The sequence below is a fragment of the Pleurodeles waltl genome, chromosome 6, assembly GCF_031143425.1.
Source record: "Pleurodeles waltl isolate 20211129_DDA chromosome 6, aPleWal1.hap1.20221129, whole genome shotgun sequence".
Classification (NCBI taxonomy): Eukaryota; Metazoa; Chordata; class Amphibia; order Caudata; family Salamandridae; genus Pleurodeles; species Pleurodeles waltl.
Window position 1 is genome coordinate 375,733,224 of NC_090445.1, and position 19,861 is coordinate 375,753,084.

Genomic DNA, 19,861 nt, shown 5'->3' on the forward strand with positions numbered 1-19,861 from the left:
TTGTCATTAAGACAAGTATTCCCAACCCCCTGAAGCCAAAGCCTTTTTGCTGCCAGTTTACAGTCCCACATTAGGAAACAGGGAAGGGCATTGCCTGTTGTTAAGGTAATATTTGTATTTATATGTCAGTGCTGTTCAAGCTTGTATTTATGGTTCATTATTGCAAAGCTTTTATTGTTTGGATGAGCTCTCTAAGGAAATGTAAGCTCGGACTGCACTACTGAGAGTGATTCCATTATAAAAATGTGTACAGACCTTTAACAGCATGGAGCTACATATACAATTTTATTTCCCTATTGAACAAGTTATTGACCTTTGGTAATGCCTTATCTGGTAGAGACAATATCGGGCGTCAGATTCCTTGCCTTTGAATTTTCGAGGCATCAGACTGTACCCAGAAGATTTTTCATGAGCAGGAGCCCTGCATGTCAGTAAGGGGTGTCGGTCAGCTCCATGTGGCAGCTGGGCTGGAAGTGACATCCACTTCACCTCGATAGGCAGCACCTCGGTGTGCTGACATTAGTTACTTTTCACAACTTTCCAAACCAGGAGCATGGAGCCATGAAGTGCACTGACACTGGTGTGTACAAACTGTGGCTCAGAAAGGGTTCATCACTGACCCTAGAAATCTGCTCGCAGAGCGAGGAGGATGGGTGAGTCGGTAAGGAATTTGCGGCTGGATATTGTCTGTACCAGATAAGGCATTACTGAAAGTAAGTAACTTGTTCACCTGATAGTAGCCGCAGATTCCTTACATTTGAATAGATACCCTGAGGTGGGACTGCTGCGGACAAATTTAAACTAGGAAGTCCTGCAGGACCAAAACAAGCGAAATGCCCATCCCTATGGGCCTGACTGTCCAGGCAGTAATGTTTGGTAAACGTGTGCAGGAAGCCTATGTTGATTCCTAGCAGATGCCCAGGGCTAGGACTACACATGCTAGTGCAGTAGTCGCAGCTTTAACTCTGATGGAATCAGCCCGTATGCCCTCAGGAAGCTGGTTCTTTGCCAGTGCGTAGCAGATCTTGATGCAGAGAACAACTCATCAAGAGATGGTTCGTTGCTGCATCCCCTGACCTTTCTTTGCACCAACATACACCACAAAGAGTTTGTTGTCCACCCAGAGCAGAGAAGGTAGATAAAGTGACAGACTGGCCCACATGAAGTGCAAATGCCGCCCCCGCAGGGGGCATAAAGGGCCGGCTCCTTAACAGCCGCCTTGGCCCGGAAGGGACCGGTAAAACCGGTTTTGAAACAACAAGCGCTGCAACTTGGTGGCAGCGCGCCCCCACCCCAACGTGCCAGCGGGGGGGGGAGGAACAGAACCAAACAACCAGAGGGGGGGGGGTTTGCCATAGTTCAAACCCCCCAATCAATACGGCGAAGCCAGGCCAGGGGTGCAAGGAATAGGTGCATTTAAGGAGCGCGGTCCCCGTGTTATTCTCAATCCAGGACGACGCGCTTGCACCTCGTGGGGAAGGACACAACCAAACAACCAATGGGGGGGGGTTTGCCATCGTTCAAACCCCCCAATCAATACGGCGAAGCCAGGCCAGGGGTGCAAGAAATAGGTGCATTTAAGGAGCGCGGTCCCCGTGTTATTCTCAATCCAGGACGACGCGCTTGCACCTCGTGAGAAGATAAACACCACCCACCCACCCCGACAGTAAAAACTTTCAACCAGTTGCAGTATCGGACAGAGGCAAAGGGTGTAAAGAAGCAAGGTTTTACCAAATAAATGATCAAAAGACACACCTAGTAAGGGGGAGTGTTAATAAAAGCCACACACTTGGGGATGCCTTACGGCCGGGTGTAAGATGGCCAAACATGGGGAGTAAGCGGAACACGGCACTCGCAGCCCAGACCCGCCAAGTCAGATGGCAGGGCATAGGACACGCCAGGTAGCGAGTTGAGCCTAATCCAAAGGACTTGAAGCTAGCCCCTAATCAACATGGTAAAACAAAATTCTATTGGAGTAAGCCCCTCCTAAAAAGAAAGGTGGGACTGCCTAAACAATTGAAGGACAAAAGGAGCCGTGAGAAATGGAGGCCAGGACTTGAGGGCCCACCAGTCACTCACTGCAATTGTGAAAACTTTGGACTGTAAATGTGTAAACAAATAAGATGATGTTTTATTGGCATAATTTCAAATGTTGATTGACAGTGATTTGGTCTCATGCTCAAGAGATGCTATCAAGGGCAGTCGCACGCTTGTCCATATAAATAAAGCGGCTAATTGTTATCCACTGCATAAGACGTTGTCAGAATCTGTTTATATGCATGCAATGCAGTGTGGGTTAATTAAGTAATTACATGATGATGCTTACTCTGCAGTGTGCCAGGTGCAGGAGTTATTGGTGTTACCTCTTTTGGCAGGAAAGAGTCCCTAGTGAGAAGCACCAGTTTGTCTGGTTGAATTGACAAGAATGGAGGCTTGGAAGATAGAGCCTGCAGCTCACCTTTCCTCCGGACAGATGTAATTACCGTGAGGAATGCTGTTTTAATCGTCAGCAGCTGGAGGGGGCAATCGTGAATAGGCTTGAAAGGAGCACACATCAAAAATGTGAGTGCCAAATTAAGGGCCCATTGAAGAATAATTAATCAAATGAGAAAGAGGAAAATATGTACAAGACCCTTTAAAAATCTATTTAGAAAAGAGGACTTAAATAAGGGTTGGTCAGGCAGCCGCAAGAAGGCAGACAGAGCAGAAAGATAACCCTTCAGAGTGCCCAAAGCAGAAAAAGGGTAACAATAAAAAGCAAAATATCAGAAAGGGAGGCAGAAAGTAGGTCAATGGACTTTTCTGTACAATATGATACTAATTGCTTCCAACAGCAGGCGTATACTGTCTTGGTGGAGAGATGCCTGGCTGCCAGAATAACATTGCAAACTTCAGGAGGAAGGTCAAAAGCTATCAACTGCTGCTGCTCAATATCCACACAAGAAGGTGAAAAGTTGACAGGTTCGGGTGGAGGACCCTCCCATGCTGTGGTGACAGAAGATCCTCCTGAAGGGGTAGCCTGATCGAAGAATCGACACTCATATCCAGAAGCTCGGGATACCAGACTCTCCATGCCTGTTCCAGAGCCACAAGAATGACTTGGCCCAGTGGATCCTGATCTTCTGGAGAACTCTGGGCATGAGTGGTATGTACAGAAAAGCATACAGGAGGCTTGAGCTCCATTCGTGCCGAAAAGCGTCTCTATGTGAGAGCCGCCTTGGAAAATCCAGCGTGCAAAACAGCTGACATTGAACATTCTCTGTGGAGGTGAACAGATCTAACCAAGGCTTCCCCCACTGCTGAAAGAGACCTTGTGCCACTCCCTGATGGAGATGCCACTTGTGATCTGCGAGGCATCGACAGCTGAGTTTGTCTGCTCTGATATTCAGGAAACCTGCTTTGAGCCACCAGGGATATGACCTGCTGTTTCAGCCAAGTCCAGAGATGCAGGGCCTCTTGACAGAGGACCCGCAACCCCATCTCGCCCTGTTTTTTGCAGTACCACATGGCAGTGGTGTTGTCGTGAACACCTGCTCTAGTTTTCCTTTGATGGGAGGAAAAGAAAGCCCTCAATGGCAGTCAGATCGCACAAAGCTCCAACATGTTGATGTGGAGTCTGGATTCTGCCGGAGACCAGAGTCCTAAGATCTCCACCGCTCCCAGATGACTGCCCCATCCCAGGAGTGAAGCATCTGTTACTACTGTGAGATCTGGGTGGGGAATGGAGAGGGTTCTGCCTCTGACCCAGTCATTGTTCGTTAGCCACCACTGCAGGTCCTTTACAGTTGCCTTCAAGATCTGGACCATGTTTGAGAGATTCTCCTGATGCTGCACCCACCGGAACTTCAGGTCCCACTGCAGAGCCTGCATATGCCATCTGGCATATCACCAGCAGGAGGCCATGAGGCCCAGCATCCTTAGAGTTATTCTCACCGAAATCCAGGTTAGAGGCTGAAACATCGGCATAAAAGCCTGAATACCCTGGACTCTGTGCTCAGGAGGATAAGCCTGCACTGTGTCCAGAACAGCTTCGATAAAAGGAAGCGTCTGAAAGGGAGTCAAGTGTGACTTCAGCATGTTGATAGTGAACCAAAGCGAATGCAGAAGCTTTGCCATAGTGTGGAAATGAGAGAGAACAGCATGTGGTGAGCCAGCCTTAAATAGCCAGTTGTCGAGATAAGGGAAAACTGACACCCCTAATCTCCGAAGATGAGCTGCGACCACCATCTTCAGCTTGTTGAACACTGGAGGGGCGCTGGTAAGGCCAAAAGGGAGCACGGCGTACTGAAAGTGTTCATGGCCTACCGTAAACTGCAGATAGCACAGATGGGCAGGCAGGACAGGAATGTGAAAGTAGGCGTCATGCTAGTCCACTGCTACCATCCAGTCTCCTGGATCCAGGGCTAACAAGACATAGGCCGATGTGAGCATCTTGAACTCCTTTTTTTTTAAAAGTAGTTGAGGGTTTGTAGATCTTGGATAGGACGAGGACCTTTTTCCTTTATGGGGAACAGAAAGTAGCGGAAATAGCAACCACAGCCTAATTCTGGCACAAGAACCTTCTCTATGGCTCCCTTGGCCAAGAGAGCCATGACGTCTTCGTGGAGTAAGGACAAATGATCCTCCAACAGTCAGTCATAAGACGGAGGCATTGAGGAAGGGGTGGATTAGAAGGGGAGGGAGTAGCCCCTCCGAACGATCTGTGGAACCCACCTGTCCAATGTTCTGTCCTGCCAGTGGTGGATATGATGGCGGATTCTTCACCCAACTGGATGCCCATGATTTAAAAGGGGAAAATTAGGAGGGTTTGGAGACTGCAGCTGCCAGGGGTTGGGTGGTTGGAGCAGACCGCTGGCTACCTGATCCATCGGGCCAGTAGGAAAAGCACCCTTGTCCTTGCAAAGGCTAGGAAACATGCTCTGGCCGGTGCCTGGGATAGGGTTGGGGCAGTTGAACTCCTCTTCCATGGCCACAAAAGGAGCGAAAGGCAGACTTGGGATGACACAGGGCAGCTGAGTGGCACAAGGACTTGGCCATAGCCTGTGAGTCCTTAAAGCAATCCAGCGCTGTGTCTGCCTTGACTCTGAAGAGGCGGGTGCCATCCAAGGGCATGTCCATGAGGGAAGCCTAGACATCCCCTGAAAAGCCAGATGTTCTCAGCCAGACATGGAGTGCCACTGTCCTTGAAACCGCTCTGCCCTATAAGTCTGTTGTGTCCAAGCAACAGCGTATAGTGAACTTTGCTGTGTCTCTCCTTTCTTTGACTGCTTGGGAGAGAATGGCCCAGGCCGCCTCCAGAACCAGTGGCAGCACTTTCGTAACCATTTCCCACAGTGTGTGGGACTAGTGGCCCAATAGGCATACAGTGTTCACTGACCGCAATGCAAGGCTGGCTGAAGAAAACATTTTCTTACCTAAGCTATCTATGCTCTTGGATTCTAGAGGGTGGGGCAGGGAACGCGCTAAGGGAAGTAGAAACTCGGACCATCAAACTCTCCAGAGTAGGTGTTGGGTGAGGGCGTTTGGGTCCCCTGTAGCGGAGCGGTGGCAATGGGCAATCGTCCTGTTCATAGGAGTCCCAGTGCTAGGTTTGGACCAGGTCCCTAGAAGAATATCCGTGAGGGCCACTGAGGGCATCTCAAGGTCCAGAACCTCAGCCACCCTCTTCGTAGGTAGCTTCCTCTTCCGTAGCCATGGTAGGAAGAGAGCAAGCTGGTATCTGGATTCTTGTTCCGTCTGCTGGCATGACCCAATTCCTCACACCAGTCAATGTCCTGTGCTTCTCACTGGTATTCTGAAGGGTCCAGTGACACCTTCCATTCTTCCCTGGGCCTACCCCTTCCGAATAAGGCTGAGACACCAATCAAGGACACAAGGCGTCCTGTCAGTCCTGGAATCTGCTCTGCGTCGGATTTGGGGTTCCAAATGGGGCCCTCCTCTGAACCTCCCTGGGGCCGAAGACTGTCCAGAGGGGTTGGGCTACTCAAAAATTAGGCACATGGCCTCTTAAAAAAATCTAGTTTGGCGAAAATCCAGTAACTTACTCCTTTCTTTCTGGTCGCAGGCGGGCACAGTGGTACTTACCTTTGGAGTTTCCTAGTTACTCCAGCTCCCCGCTACAGATTCCACTTACCTAGGTGGGAGTCCTGAATTTGCATTCCATTTTTAGTATATGGTTTGGGCTCCCCATAGGGTCACTATTGTCTATTGCTATTGCACTGTTTTGTTTTCTATTGCTATTTATGCCTATTACTTACCTCATGTTGGGATAACTGCCTATCTATTACTTTTGGTAATTGTGTCACTAAAATAAAGTACCTTTATTTTTGTAACACTGAGTGTTTTCTTTCATGTGTGTAAGTAATGTGTAATTACAGTGGTTTTGCTTGAGCTTTGCATGTCTCCTAAATAAGCCTTGGCTGCTCATCCACAGCTACCTCTAGAGAGCCTGGCTTCTAGACACTGCCTACATTCCACTAATAGGGGAACCCTGGAACCCAGTGTGTGCGTAAAAACTTTACCCTTTCTCCTTTCAATGTTCCCTTAACATAGGGGCCCTTCGAATCCAGTGAGATGGCCCCTATTTTCCCCATTTCCTCTCAGGCTTCCCTATTATACAAAGTCATAGTCCGGCAAGGGGACTGTCTTAATTTGTCTGTTGTCAAAATAATTTTCTGTGTCCTGAAAATCATCATTCGAAAAAAACTCATTCTGATACTGCTAGTAGGATCTAGACTATCTGCTAGTACTGTTGGACTGCACTCCTCTACGTGATGAACATCCTCTCGCGACAGGTCTCCCTCTATTGTTTTTCTATAAGAAAAGACACTCCCGAACCCAATGGTCAACTCTGCTGATGAGATGTGGACTCTTTTGTTTTTTGAGATCTCTTAGCTTGAATAGTAGTTGTGGCAGTTTATTTTTTCCCATTCATTCTCACTGTTCCTAAGGATGCTCCTTACCTGGACGATTGATTCCAAGAACCAAGTCTGGGTTTCATGTGGCATGTTTGAATTTAAATTGAGCTAATAGGTCTGCTATAGTTATATTGATGCTGTCCTATTCAAAAACAGTGTTTCGACTTACTTGGCAGGTGTGATTTTGCTGAATTTTGAAACTAAGTGCTCTAGAAGGCGTTCTGACTATGTTCTTTTCAGCAGGCGGGTAATTTGTTTGTAGATGGGCGATTTGAAGGAGTGCAGGTAGGACTGAGAATGTAAAATGGTCAGTAAGATGGTCAGACTAGTCAATAGGGATTGGAGGTAGAAACCACGCTCAATTAATCTCATCAAATATGAGGTCAAGCCTTTTTAGTGGGTGGGAGCAGGAATACCCTTTGCTGAGCGTCGTGTAGCTTGATCGTGTTTTGTACATCTGTAATGTTTTTATTTAAAAATATTTCCCCATTCGGCGTTCAAGTTGCCAAGAAAGATGTTATTTTTTTTAAGAGTATGCAACTTTCAGTTATATTTTCGAATACTTGGCCAATGTATTTAGTATTGCTCCTGAATAGATGGTAAATTCAGTATGTAGCATTGGTGATGTGAGAGATTAAAGGATAGCTTAAGGCATTCAAAGATATCGTATGGTTTCTTGTTGCAGTCTTGCATTCATTTGGGTTTTTAATGATTACTGCTAAGTTCTCTCTTATGTTGTCTTTCAGCTGTAAGAATTGTGCAGTTTTGCGAGAGGAGGTCAAGGATTGAGTTTGCGTGTTCTTTTAACCATGATTCTGAGCTGAAAATTGCTTTGAGGTTGTAAGCAGCAATGAGCTAGATCTTGCACCCATGGAGCATGGGAGGGGTAAAATTAATGGGTGTAGTGAAACTGATGAGAATGAGGTTATCAGGATTAATGTAACTTCGAAGAAGGGGATTGTGTTTCAGCCTCTTCGTATAAATAATGGCCATCAAATGTGTTGTGATTGTAAGCATGTAGTTGGAATAATAGAACACGAGGGCCTGGCGTTATTCAATAAAGAGGTAGTACATATGGTTTACAAAAGTTGAAAATTCCAGGAAACAGCTGGAGTTGATTTATACTGTGAAAATAGTAACAGCTACATTTTTGAGTGCAGAGCTTCTCATAGCCAGTAGGATATGCTGCATTACTATGAAGGATTAGATAATGAGAGTCATCATATAAATAAAAAGAACAATTTTGAAGATCTGATTAATTGAAACATAATTAGTTAAAAATCATGTCTCACTAGAATTAAAGACATGATGGATAGCAGGAGTAACCATTGGTTCGAAAAATAAGAGCTGTAATAAAATGAGGAGGGTTTCTGCGAGATCAGTTTAGTAGCCACCTGCTGTCTGTGTTTAGAACTGAAGATGGTGGATTTACTTTTGTGAGGTTTAGGGAGTGTGGTGGCAATTGGAAGATTTTTAGGTCAGGCTATATCACTATTGACCTATATGTCAAGGAAGTGGCCTTTAGACAAGCTAGGTTGTCACATATTTCTAGGAAATTTCTAAGGGAGGCACCAGACTTGCTCTCCAACCAGACCTTGAAGTCCTACGTTACTAGGAGGAGTTTGTGGAGAGGGGGTACGTTTGCAATCAGAGTGCAAAACTGCTTGAGGAACCCTTTGACCAGCAGGAAGAAATGTCTCATATTTTCATTTTGGCATGGTGCCGCATGCCTGTATGTTGCATGTGTTGAAGAAGAAAGTGGCCTGAGAGGGTTTGTATCTATCACAGCTGTTCCTCTTTACTGCCTAGTGTGTCTTTTAATGTGGGTAAGACTGCAGAGTTGTAGTACTGTTTGCTTGAATGTCAGTTAGAGGTATATGTGAACCAAATCTTTGAAAGCAGGACGTTTAATATGGTAACTAACTATTCATAAAAATGTTGATGTCATCCTTTTTGCGGGAACTTAACCAGTGTGATCGGTCCTAGAACCAAAGGAGGAGGCAGTACTAATGTGCTAGCAGTGAGGGCATGTGGGGAATGAGTGAGAAAAGTAGGAATTGAGAGTTCCCTGAGGAAAGGGACCCCTTAAGACAAACCTGTTTCTTTTTTTCACACACCCATTACTAATAAAAATCCCCTTTCCCTATTTTGCAGTGTTGAGTGATGGCAGCAGCAACGGGCCTGGTGGCCAATAGGGGCAGGCGGTTCAAGTGGGCAATTGAGCTAGGCGGCTCTGGCAGTGGCAGCAGGTAAGTAATGTTGCATATGTTGTTCCTACCTTAGCTGCACATCAAAACACAGGTGTAAAGTTAAGGATTTACTGCTGGGATGGTGGCTGCATATTTTTACAAGGTCACTGCAGTCCTGTATTTTATGCTGTGTTGTCCTACTTAGCTATACCATTTCAGTTATCAAACAGTTTTTTTAAAAAATTTAATTGAATGTTCTAGCTGGATTGTTTTATTTAGCCGTATATTATTTTTTAACATGTTTTTAAATATATTTTACTGATACCTGTTAAAAGTTGCTAGTGTTTATACCCAAACATGTCAACTTTTATGGGGGCCATGTCCCTGGAAGTGGAGAAATCTTGGTATCATATATTCAGCCAATAACAGTAAGAAGAAAGATTGTGAGACTAATCTCAGTTCTGTTAATGTATTTGTGTAAACAAATAATCATTACCAAAAGCAACAAGCTTTTACAATGCCATGGGCCTTGTGTTTGCTCGAGTTAGAGCTATTAGCATCGTAAATTCCTAACTGGACTTTTCTTTTCTTACCACATAAATTGAAAATGAAAAGTAAAACAGTTGATATAAGCAAGCTGATTCAAAGCACCACGGCCGCAATGAGAAAAATAAGTTTGCTCGCAGTCTATTGGCAAATGTGCAATTATCCATGTAAAAGGGGCGATGGCCAAGGTGGTAACAAAACTGCCTCAAGGAGAGACAAATGTAAAGCATTTACCAATGATGATAAAGGATATTTGAAAGCCAAGCTCGTGAACGAGTGATAGTAATGGGAGTGTGGTGGAAGTGGTTAAAAGCCCACAGAGAGATTACAACACGACAGAGCACTTGCGCTCTCGACCGAAAAAGGTTAGTTAAACATCAAGGGAAGGTGTATATTCAAATCATAAGCAAAAGCACAAGCAAGCCCTCTATAGGTGTCAAGCCAAGTGACATCATAGGTCAGTCTTATTCAAATTTCAGAGCTAAGGTCCTGTCAAACCTTATTGCTCTGTAGCTAAGGCAAAATTAATAAAATCCTCTCTGTTAAGCAAACAATACTAAATGGGCCCTATACACAGAGACATCTACTAGCATCTTGCCATCTTTAAGCAGCAAGCAGAATGTCTCTCGAGTCTGGTTGTTTCCCAAAAGGCACGTATTTTATAGTGCTTTAGAAAAAGAAAGCACCCATTTTTTCATAGCCTGACATTACGTAAATGTGCAGTACTGAATGTTACTTGCACACCACCATTCACATTAATACTTTCAAATAGTATGCACTTGCATTGGCTAACGGTGCACATAATTAATTAGTAATAAAAAAGACAAGGGGAAAACAACGATTGGCTTTTGCACTCAAATAGATCATTGACGTGTTAACAGAGGTTTAGCTGAGAGGCCTTGCACATGTTAGAATAATAGAACATCCTCTCCTGATGAAGCTATGAAACGTTATTTTGTTACATGCAAGCAGAGACCATGGTTTGCACCTGAAACTGAATGAAAAAATTAATGTGCAGGACTTGTGCACAAACATAAACAAGCACTATTTAAAACGCTGCAGCCTAATATGCTGCTTAGTCATGCCAAGCAAAGCCAACTTAAATTAGGAACTATATTTTTAATATGAAGATAACATTCTACACAAACAAGTTCTTTTTCTTATAGCTAATGATCATAGTTTAAAATTGTAACTATCAAAAGAAAAATATCAACCTCCCATCGCCTCCACACACACACACATCCCCCCCCACTGCGCCAACTAGAGGATAGTCAACATGCTATGCTGTTTACCTTCGTTTTATTTGTCTAATGTTTCTAGCCAGTGAGACCACACACCTTCTATTATATATTTCAGTCTCAGCACTGCAAACACCAACTCAGACATAGAAGGAAAGGGGACAACAAGGATACTGCACACCTACCTTTCTTACAAACAGGTTCAACACGTTGTTGATTGTGTAAGCTTGACATTTTGGAGATTGAGTGATTGTGAATGATTGTCCTTGTGCTTAATATACAAGGGAATGGCTGTTTCTTGTTGTATTGTTTGTAAGAAAGGGTGGTCTGTAGTATCCTGTATGCCCTTATTCCTGGTATATCTGAGCTAGAGTCAGGAACGCTGAAAGTCGTGGATGTAGACTCTTGTATGAAGACGCTGCTCTCTAACTTCTGCATGATTTTAGAGGTAGATATTCATGATCATAGTTTAAAATTGTTACTATCAAAAGAAATATATAAACCTTTCATTGCCTCCACACACACACACCCCACTGCACCAACTGGAGGATTGTCCACATGCTATGCTGTTTACCTTTGTTTTATTTGTCTGTTTCTAACTGCCAGTGAGACCACACATGTTCTGTTATATCTTTCAATCTCAGCACTGCAAACACCATCTCAGACATACAAGGAAAGTGGACAACAAGGATACTGCACACCTCCCTTTCTTACAAACAGGTTCAACAAGTTGTTGAATGTGTAAGCTCAACATTTTGTAGATTGATTGATTGTGAATGATTGTCCTTGTGCTTAATATACAAGGGAATGGATGTTTCTTGTTGTATTGTTTGTATGAAAGGGTGGTCTGTAGTATCCTCTATGCCCCCATTCCCTGTATATCTGAGCTTAAGTCAGGAATGATGAAAGTCAGTGACGTAATTGAATGTTGGTATGTGGTGTGAACTGGAAGCTAGGAGTGATGTAATTGAATGATGGTGTGTGGTGTGAACTGGAAGTTAGGAACTAGGTACAGTTAGAGGGAAGATGGGCCCCTGGCAGACCCTACCTGCATGTTAGACTTTAGAAAGGGTCTAACATGTAATAAAGATCTTATACCCATATATATTAACTAATTTTCCTATAGACACAGAATAGGAAAAACCTTCCATATATATGGGCCCTTAACTCCTACTTGACTGGATGTAGACTCTTGTATGAAGACGCTGCTCTCTAACTTCTTCATGATTTTTATAAGATTCTAGAGATAGATATTCACAGAAGGATTCTGCAGAAAGAAGAGCCACAAGTACAATACATGAAAAGTATTGCAACATTGGAGCCAGACCAAACAATGCTCATTGAAACTCAATACCCATATAATGCATTCAGCAGCATTGCATTGCAAAAGCATCAGCATTATGTCGACTTAAACACATGTCAAACATTTGATACATGTAGTATAAAAGCAGCTATATAAGAAAAGAGAACTAAAGGCTACCAATTTGGCTGACCAAATCAAAATGACAGCCTTAATAATTTAGAAGCTGGCAGTATAGTAACAAAGGTTTGAAAACACATATTTACTTTGTTTTGAGCAGCCAGTGAAGAAAACTTCATTTCAACCCCTTAAGTAGACAGTAATTTAAACAGGGTCTTGATCAGGACTGGGATGGCTTTGGCATTTTTGATGTAGCACCCTAAAAATATCAAAGAGAAAAGTAGAACTATCCAGTTAGATTCAGTAGGCCTGTACAAAAGCAGTTGAGAAAATACATGTTCGATGGCATGTGTAGCTGTAGATCACATGCTGTGCATAAACACGCCATCTAGTGTTGAGTTCAGAGTAGTACAAATTGTTTTTGTTCGAAGAAAGTTTTTGTGTCACGGGATCAAGCGACTCCTCCTCTCAGTAATACTGCACATGGGCATTGGGTCTTTTGTTAGAATATTTTTCTCCAGCATCTGGTTCAGACGTGTGTTCCTCTCGCTCTGAGTTCTCAGCTCCAAACAGTCTAAAACAGGATTCTTTCTATTGTTGTCGGTATTGTTTCCGAATGCGTATTCCTTAATATTCAACTCTCGGTTCCTTTTTGTATACTTGGAATCACATTTTTCGGACCTTTCGGGGCAGAAAGGACAGTGGGCCCTCCTTGGGCCTACCTCTTCCACATAGTATCGAACAATAGAGCCCTGATGGAACATACTCCATTTCGGTTTTGCCCTTAATGCCAACACCAGGTGTATAATTTGTGTCTTTCACCAGCCCACAATGATCAGACCTGCGAATCGTGCCGTTCTTTTCGGTCGAAGAAGACGCTTAGAGACCAAAGGGCTCATCGGATTGAAATGGCGTCTTGACAGAACATACACTGGACATCTTCAGAGACAAGCATGCGCAAGAAGATGTGGAACAAGAGGGGTTGTTCTCCGTTCAAGATTCGGACTCTGATATGCAGTCGGACATCGAGATTCAACCTTTACAACCAGCTCAAACTGTAAGTAAAAAGCCCCCTTTCCCATTGGATAAAACAAAAGAGGTAATCGGTCTGCCACGGCATTCCAGCCGTGGTTGGAGCCGAGTAACTTATTCGGATGCCCTGCATACCAGCTCTGCACTGAAAATAGCCAAAGACAAGCCTTCGGCATTGACCTCAAGTAGCTCCATTTTGGCACTGACAAAGCAAAAACTGAATGTCGTTTCGGTACCGACCGCTTCAACACAGAAAAAGAAACACCAGACAGCTATAATTTCAGCACTGAAAATTTTCCATCCAAACTAAGCTTCAGAAACGAAAAAACACCAAAAGACTCTCAGTGACTTTGGACAGTCTGTAACATCCCCTACACCACAGGTGGAACCAATCTTAGAAGTTATGGACGCTAGACAGCACCAACTTCAAATTCAGCAAGGAACAGGGTGAATCATACAATCACCACCGCCACCTCTAAAGAGGAAATTAACCTTTGAAGAAATTCTTGATTCCTCTGCACCTCCGAAGAAGACTGCTAAGTAAAAGACATCTACATCTCCACCTTTACCTACTTCCCCACAACATACTCCACCCCCCCCAACATTTCCCACTCATTTAGGGTTCACACAATCTAATTCACCACCTGGTGGGTCACAACATATAGGGGATACATTAGAAAAGCAAGACTCGTGGGATGAGTATGATCCGGATCCCATTATACCAAATGATCCAGATCTTCTTTACCCAGTTAGAACCTCACCTCTTGAGGATTCTACATCATATCAACAAGTGATAGCAAGAGCAGCAGCATATCACAATGTAAATATGTACACTGACCCCATAGAGGAAAATTTCTTATTTGACACCCTTAGTGCAACACATAAAGAAAGCCAATTTATTCCCATGTTACCAGGAATGATCAGACTTGCAGAAGACATATTTTAAGTTCCTGTTAGAGCAAGGATTATCACTCCTAGAGTTGATAAAAAGTATCAAGCTACACCTTCTGATCCTCTATATATAAAAACACAAATTCCTCCAGGCTCTATTGTGGCATCTACTGCAAGGAAAAGTACTAATAGCCAGTCAACAGGAGACACAGTTCCTCCTGACAAAGAGTAAAAAATTAGATGCCACAGGGAAAAGAGTACCAGCTCAAATAGCTAATCATTGGCGAATTGCCAATGCTAAAGCTATACTTCTTAGATATGACCGAGCTCACTGGGATGCTATGGAGGAACTTTTACAATACCTACCAGAAGAACATCGTAAAAGAGGGGTAGAGATTGTAAATGAAGGACAAACAATATTTAAACAACTCCATTAGATGTGCATTTGATGTTGCTTATACAGGAGCACGTAATATTAATACAAGTGTCATCATAAGACATCATGCCTGGCTTAGATGTTCAGGCTTCAAACAAGAAGTACAACAGGCAGTTCTAAATATGCCCTCCGAGCATTTATTTGATCTATAAGTGGATACCATACTTGAAAAATTAAACAAGGACAGTCAAACTGCAGGAGCCATGGGAGCTTTGCAACCCAAAACACATATAGAAGTAACATTTATTGTGCAGGGTTAAATGGAGGATTCAGGTCATCATCCCAAGAACTTGCCACAAGTCAAACTAAGCCCACCTCTCAATACACCAGGGGTTATTTCAGAGGGTCATATAGAGGAAACAATAATGAAGGGAGAGGAAAACCATCTTCATCTAGAGGTTCCTCACCAGTCTCTAAACAGTGACTGAACAAATGCAACACTACACCACATCACTCCTGAAGGGGGAAGATTACAACTCTTTTACCCCCAATGGACTCAAATTACCACAGATCAATGGGTACTTCAAATTATCCAAAATGGTTATTGTCTGGAGCTCATTTCCACTGCAAGGAGGAAGTAAATTCTCTTCTTCTAAAAGGGGCTATAGAACCAGTACCATTACAATACCAAGGAACAGGAGTTTACTCCCTGTATTTTTTAATTACCAAAAAAGATGGCTCTCTCAGACCAATATTAGATCGCAGACTCTTAAATCACTACATTCTATCAGAACATTTTCACATGGTTACTCTTCAGGATTTGATTCCTCTATTACAAATAGGAGACTTCATGACAGACCTAGATTTAAAGAACGCTTACTATCACATTCCCTTTCATCCTGCACACCGAAAATACTTTAGATTTGTTGTAGCAGGAAAACATTACCAATTCAGAGTGTTACCCCTCGGAGTCACAACTGCTCCCAGAGTATTCAGAAAATGCCTTGTAGTGGTGGGAGCACATCTCAGAAGAAAACAGATTAATGTTTTCACTTATCTGGATGATTGGCTCATCAAAGCCAATTCATTCCCTCAGTGTCAAAAAGATACTCAAACTACAAAACGCCTCCTACATTCTCTAGAATTCACCATACACTACGTCAAATCCCACCTTCAACCTCCTCAAACACAACCATACCTACGAGCTATCCTAAATACACAATTAGGAATAGCATTTCCTAACCAAAACAGGATCCAAGCTTTTCAAACATTAATTGCAACATTAACACACAACCAAACATACACAGTAAGAACTGTGATGAAAATGTTAGGAATGATAGCATCTTGTATTGCCATAGTGCCTCATGCCAGACTTCATATGCATCCTCTTCAACTGTGTCTCCCTCGTCAGTGGTCTCAGGCACAGAGTCAAATGTAAGATCTAGTGTTGTTGGGCTGCCAAACTTATCTCTCTCTACATTGGTGGAATACCACAAACCTTTTAAAAGGGCGGCCCATTGTAGACCTTGGGCCTCAGATTAGTCTCACAAAAGATGCCTCAAGCAACGTGTCTCCTCAAACGAACATTTCAGTGAATATGGGACGACACTCACCGGTCTCTTACCTCGACCTGCAAGCAATATTCTTGGTAATGAAAGCATTCCTACCACAATTGCAACACAGTGTTGATATGTACAGACAATATGACTGCCATATACTATCTCCAGAAACATGGGGGTGGGGGGACAATCTCAACAACTGTTCCAGCTAGCACATTCTCTGTGGAAATGGACGATTCGTCACCATATTCACATAGTGGCACAATATCTCCCGGGCACAGACAACCATTTAGCAGACCTGCTAAGCAGGACGCATCAACAAACACACGAGTGGGAACTCAACCCACATGTCCTTCAACAATACTTCACTAAATGGGGAACACCTCAAATAGGTCTGTTCGCAACAAATCAAAAAATGCAGAAACTTCGCCTCCAGATACCTCAGTCCAAAGGCAATCCTCTATGGATGAGTTGGTCAGGGATATTTGATTACGTTTTCCCCCCTCTCCCATTCTTACCATTCCTAGTACGGAAGATAAAAGAGTCTTCCCTCAACATGATCTTAGAGGCTCCTACGTGGGCACATCAACCGTGGCACACAACACTTCTCGAACTCTCAGTTGTTCCTCATCAAAAACATCCCAACAGACCAGATCTTCTGACACAAAAATAGGGATAGATAAGACATCCAAATACCAAAACACTCAACCTAGCGATATGGCTCCTGAAGTCATAGAATTTGGATATTTACATTTACCACAAGAATGTATGGATATCCTAAAACAAGCACGCAAACCTACCACTAGACAGTGCTGTGCAACAAAATGGAAATGTTTTGTTTATTATTCTCAAACAAAAAACATTGACCCTCTTCAAACAACAGTACAGGACATTGTACAATATTTATTACATTCACAAAAGGCACATTTAGCCTACACATCTATTCATTTACATTTAGCCGCTATAGCTGCATATCTGCAAAGTAGACAACATATTTCCTTGTTTAGAATACCAGTTATCAAAGCATTTATGGAAGGACTAAAAATAATAGTTCCACCAGGAATTCCTCCAGCTCCATCTTGGAACTTAAACATTGCACTCACAAAACTCATAGCTCTACCATTTGAGCCACTACACTCCTGCCCATTATAATACCTTTCATGGAAAGTAGCATTCATAATTACTATCACATCTCTCAGGTGTGTTAGTGAACTCCATGCACTAACTTTAGAGGCACCCTTCTTTCAGGTTCATAAAGAAAAGATTGTAGTAAGAACAAATCCAGAATTTCTTCCAAAAGTCATTTCACAATTTCATAATAATCAAACAATGGAATTGCCAGTTTTCTTCCCAAAACCAGAAACAGTGGCAGAAAGAGCTCTACATACTCTAGATGTCAAGAGAGCTCTTTATGTAGTACATAGACAGGACAAAACATTTTAGAAAAACAAAACAACTTTTTGTGGCTTTCTCCTTACCACACAAAGGCGACCCAATATCCAAAACAACTACAGCACGGTGGATAGATAAATGTATTCAGACTTGCTATACCAAAGTTAAGAGACAATTACCTGTACCACCTAGAGCACATTCCATTAGGAAAAAAGGTGCACCTATGGCCTTTCTAGGTAGCATACCTATTGTAGACATTTGTAAAGCAGCAACATGGTCCACACCACACACATTTACTAAACATTATTGTGTAGACATTTTTGCCAGACAACAGCCAAATGTTGGACAAGCTGTACTCAATATACTTTTGCAAACAATTGCAACCCCTACACACTAGTCAGCGCTTTATGGAGGGACTGCTTTACAGTCTATGCACAGCATGTGTATCTACAGCTACACATGCCATCGAATGGAAAATGTTACTTTCCAGTAGACATATGTTCGTGGCATATAGTGCTGTAGATTCACATGCGCCCTCCCTCCTCCCCAGAAGTGTGTACAGATTGCAATATATATATATATATATATATATATATATATATATATAGCATGGACATCTTTTATATCCTACTATACTCTTTTCACTACTTCACTCTCCTGCCTGTAGACAAACAATCTAATAAACAACTCAATGCCTACGCGCAGTATTACCGAGAGGAGAAGTCACTTGATCCCGTGACTCAAAAACTTTCTTCGAACAAAAACAAGTTGTACTACTCTGAACCCAACACTAGATGGCGAGCTTATGAACAGCATGTGAGTCTACAGCACTACATGCCACGAACAGATGTCTACTGGTAAGTAATATTTTCCTTCTTTACAAAAGTATATTGGGGGAAAAAACATTGGTTAATTAATGTAATTTCCAATAAAGATATGACAAGAAGGTAAAACACATTTTTGTTTTTTTTGGTACTGGTAACTTAAAAGCCCTTGGACCGGTAGCACAGAGGATGTTTAAGGGTTAGTGTGTTTAGAGGTGTAGGGTATTTAGTGCTTCGGGTTATGGCAGAGGGCACTTAAAGCTTAGGACAAGTTGGTTGCGACACACCCTAGCCTTCTTTGAAGTTGTTATTCAACCCAGGATGTTTAGGGTCGAAGTCTACCAGGCAGTGCAGCTGTCTAGTTTGCTAAAGACTTCTTGTGGACATTCAAAAGCTTCCCTGGAAATTCATTCTGCCTATTGCTTACCATTGGCTTTGTGGTTTTTAACTTGCATGTATTTGGTTTCCATTTACAGGCTTTATTTGTTCGAGGCTGTCCAACTTGAGTTTGTCACTCCAGTGGACCATTGCTTGTTTACCGTATCCATCTGAGTACTCAATTCTGTAAACAGGTCTTTTAAATCTTATTCTTATCAAGTCAAGTTTGCTGTGCATTCAAAAAAAAAAGATCAGATGTCAGACTCTACATTTGGAGGACGCTTGGCATTTACCTTTCTTTCTGAGGGAGAGAATGTATGTGACAGTCATGCTGGCTACTGGGGGTGTGCTGAAGGAAGGTTGTAGGATGTTATTTTTGTTCTAGCACACAACAAAATGTAAATATTTGTGGGGGGGCACCAGAGGGCTGGCACCCAAGATGGCCGCACTGGAGCGAGGCTCCTGCAGTCCAGGGAATATATCCACCAAATCCTCGCTCATCTGGCCTAATTGCAATACACTTCTAAACAGACTGTACACAGCATGGCAACAGGGGTCCGATGATGTGTTTTTTGTTGAGCCAAAGCTTTGTGCGGGCAAATGACCTCATTTGTCGACCTAGACCACAGCAGTGAAATGGCAGCTGCCTGAGGCTCAACAGATGTTTGTGCCGATCGTGGCTTATTGACCTGCGGTGAGTGCTGGGCTGGCACGGTGCATTGCTGTGACCCTCATCTCATTCATCACCGAGAGGAAGAGGGAAGCACCTTCTCCTGTAATTGAGGAGGCAGCGCGAGTCGTGGAGTCGTTCTGCTGTTGGCCATGGGTGGGCCTGCTCTGGCTGCAGCGATTCGGCCCTGCATGCCTGTGACCGACTGGAGCAGCGCAGCCTTGCTGTAACCACTAACTCTCTAGGGAGCCTTGAGACTGGCCCTTGGACTGACGCGACGGTCAATGAGTTTGCAATCCCCACAAGATGCAGGGATTCCCCTGTGAATGTAGTATGGCCTAAACCAGCGATCCTCCTGCTGCCCTCTATTTGCCTGACATCAGCCCTTGAATTAGGAGGCACATACATCTGCAACCGGCACTGTGATTA

The 19,861-nt window shown here is 43.3% G+C and overlaps 1 protein-coding gene across 2 annotated transcripts in view; it reads left to right on the forward strand.

The window, feature by feature from the left end:
- Window positions 1–19,861, forward strand: part of EMC4 (ER membrane protein complex subunit 4) — an 83,072-nt gene that overhangs the window by 2,707 nt on the left and 60,504 nt on the right. The window contains exons 1-2 of one of the 2 annotated variants that reach the window (XM_069238299.1): window positions 2,424–2,562; window positions 9,072–9,166. In XM_069238299.1, coding sequence (XP_069094400.1) covers window positions 9,081–9,166 — 86 coding nt within the window. In that variant the 5' untranslated portion in view covers window positions 2,424–2,562; window positions 9,072–9,080. Of the gene's footprint in view, window positions 1–2,423; window positions 2,563–9,071; window positions 9,167–19,861 lie in introns of those variants that run through there. The other variant, XM_069238297.1, reaches the window with a different exon arrangement.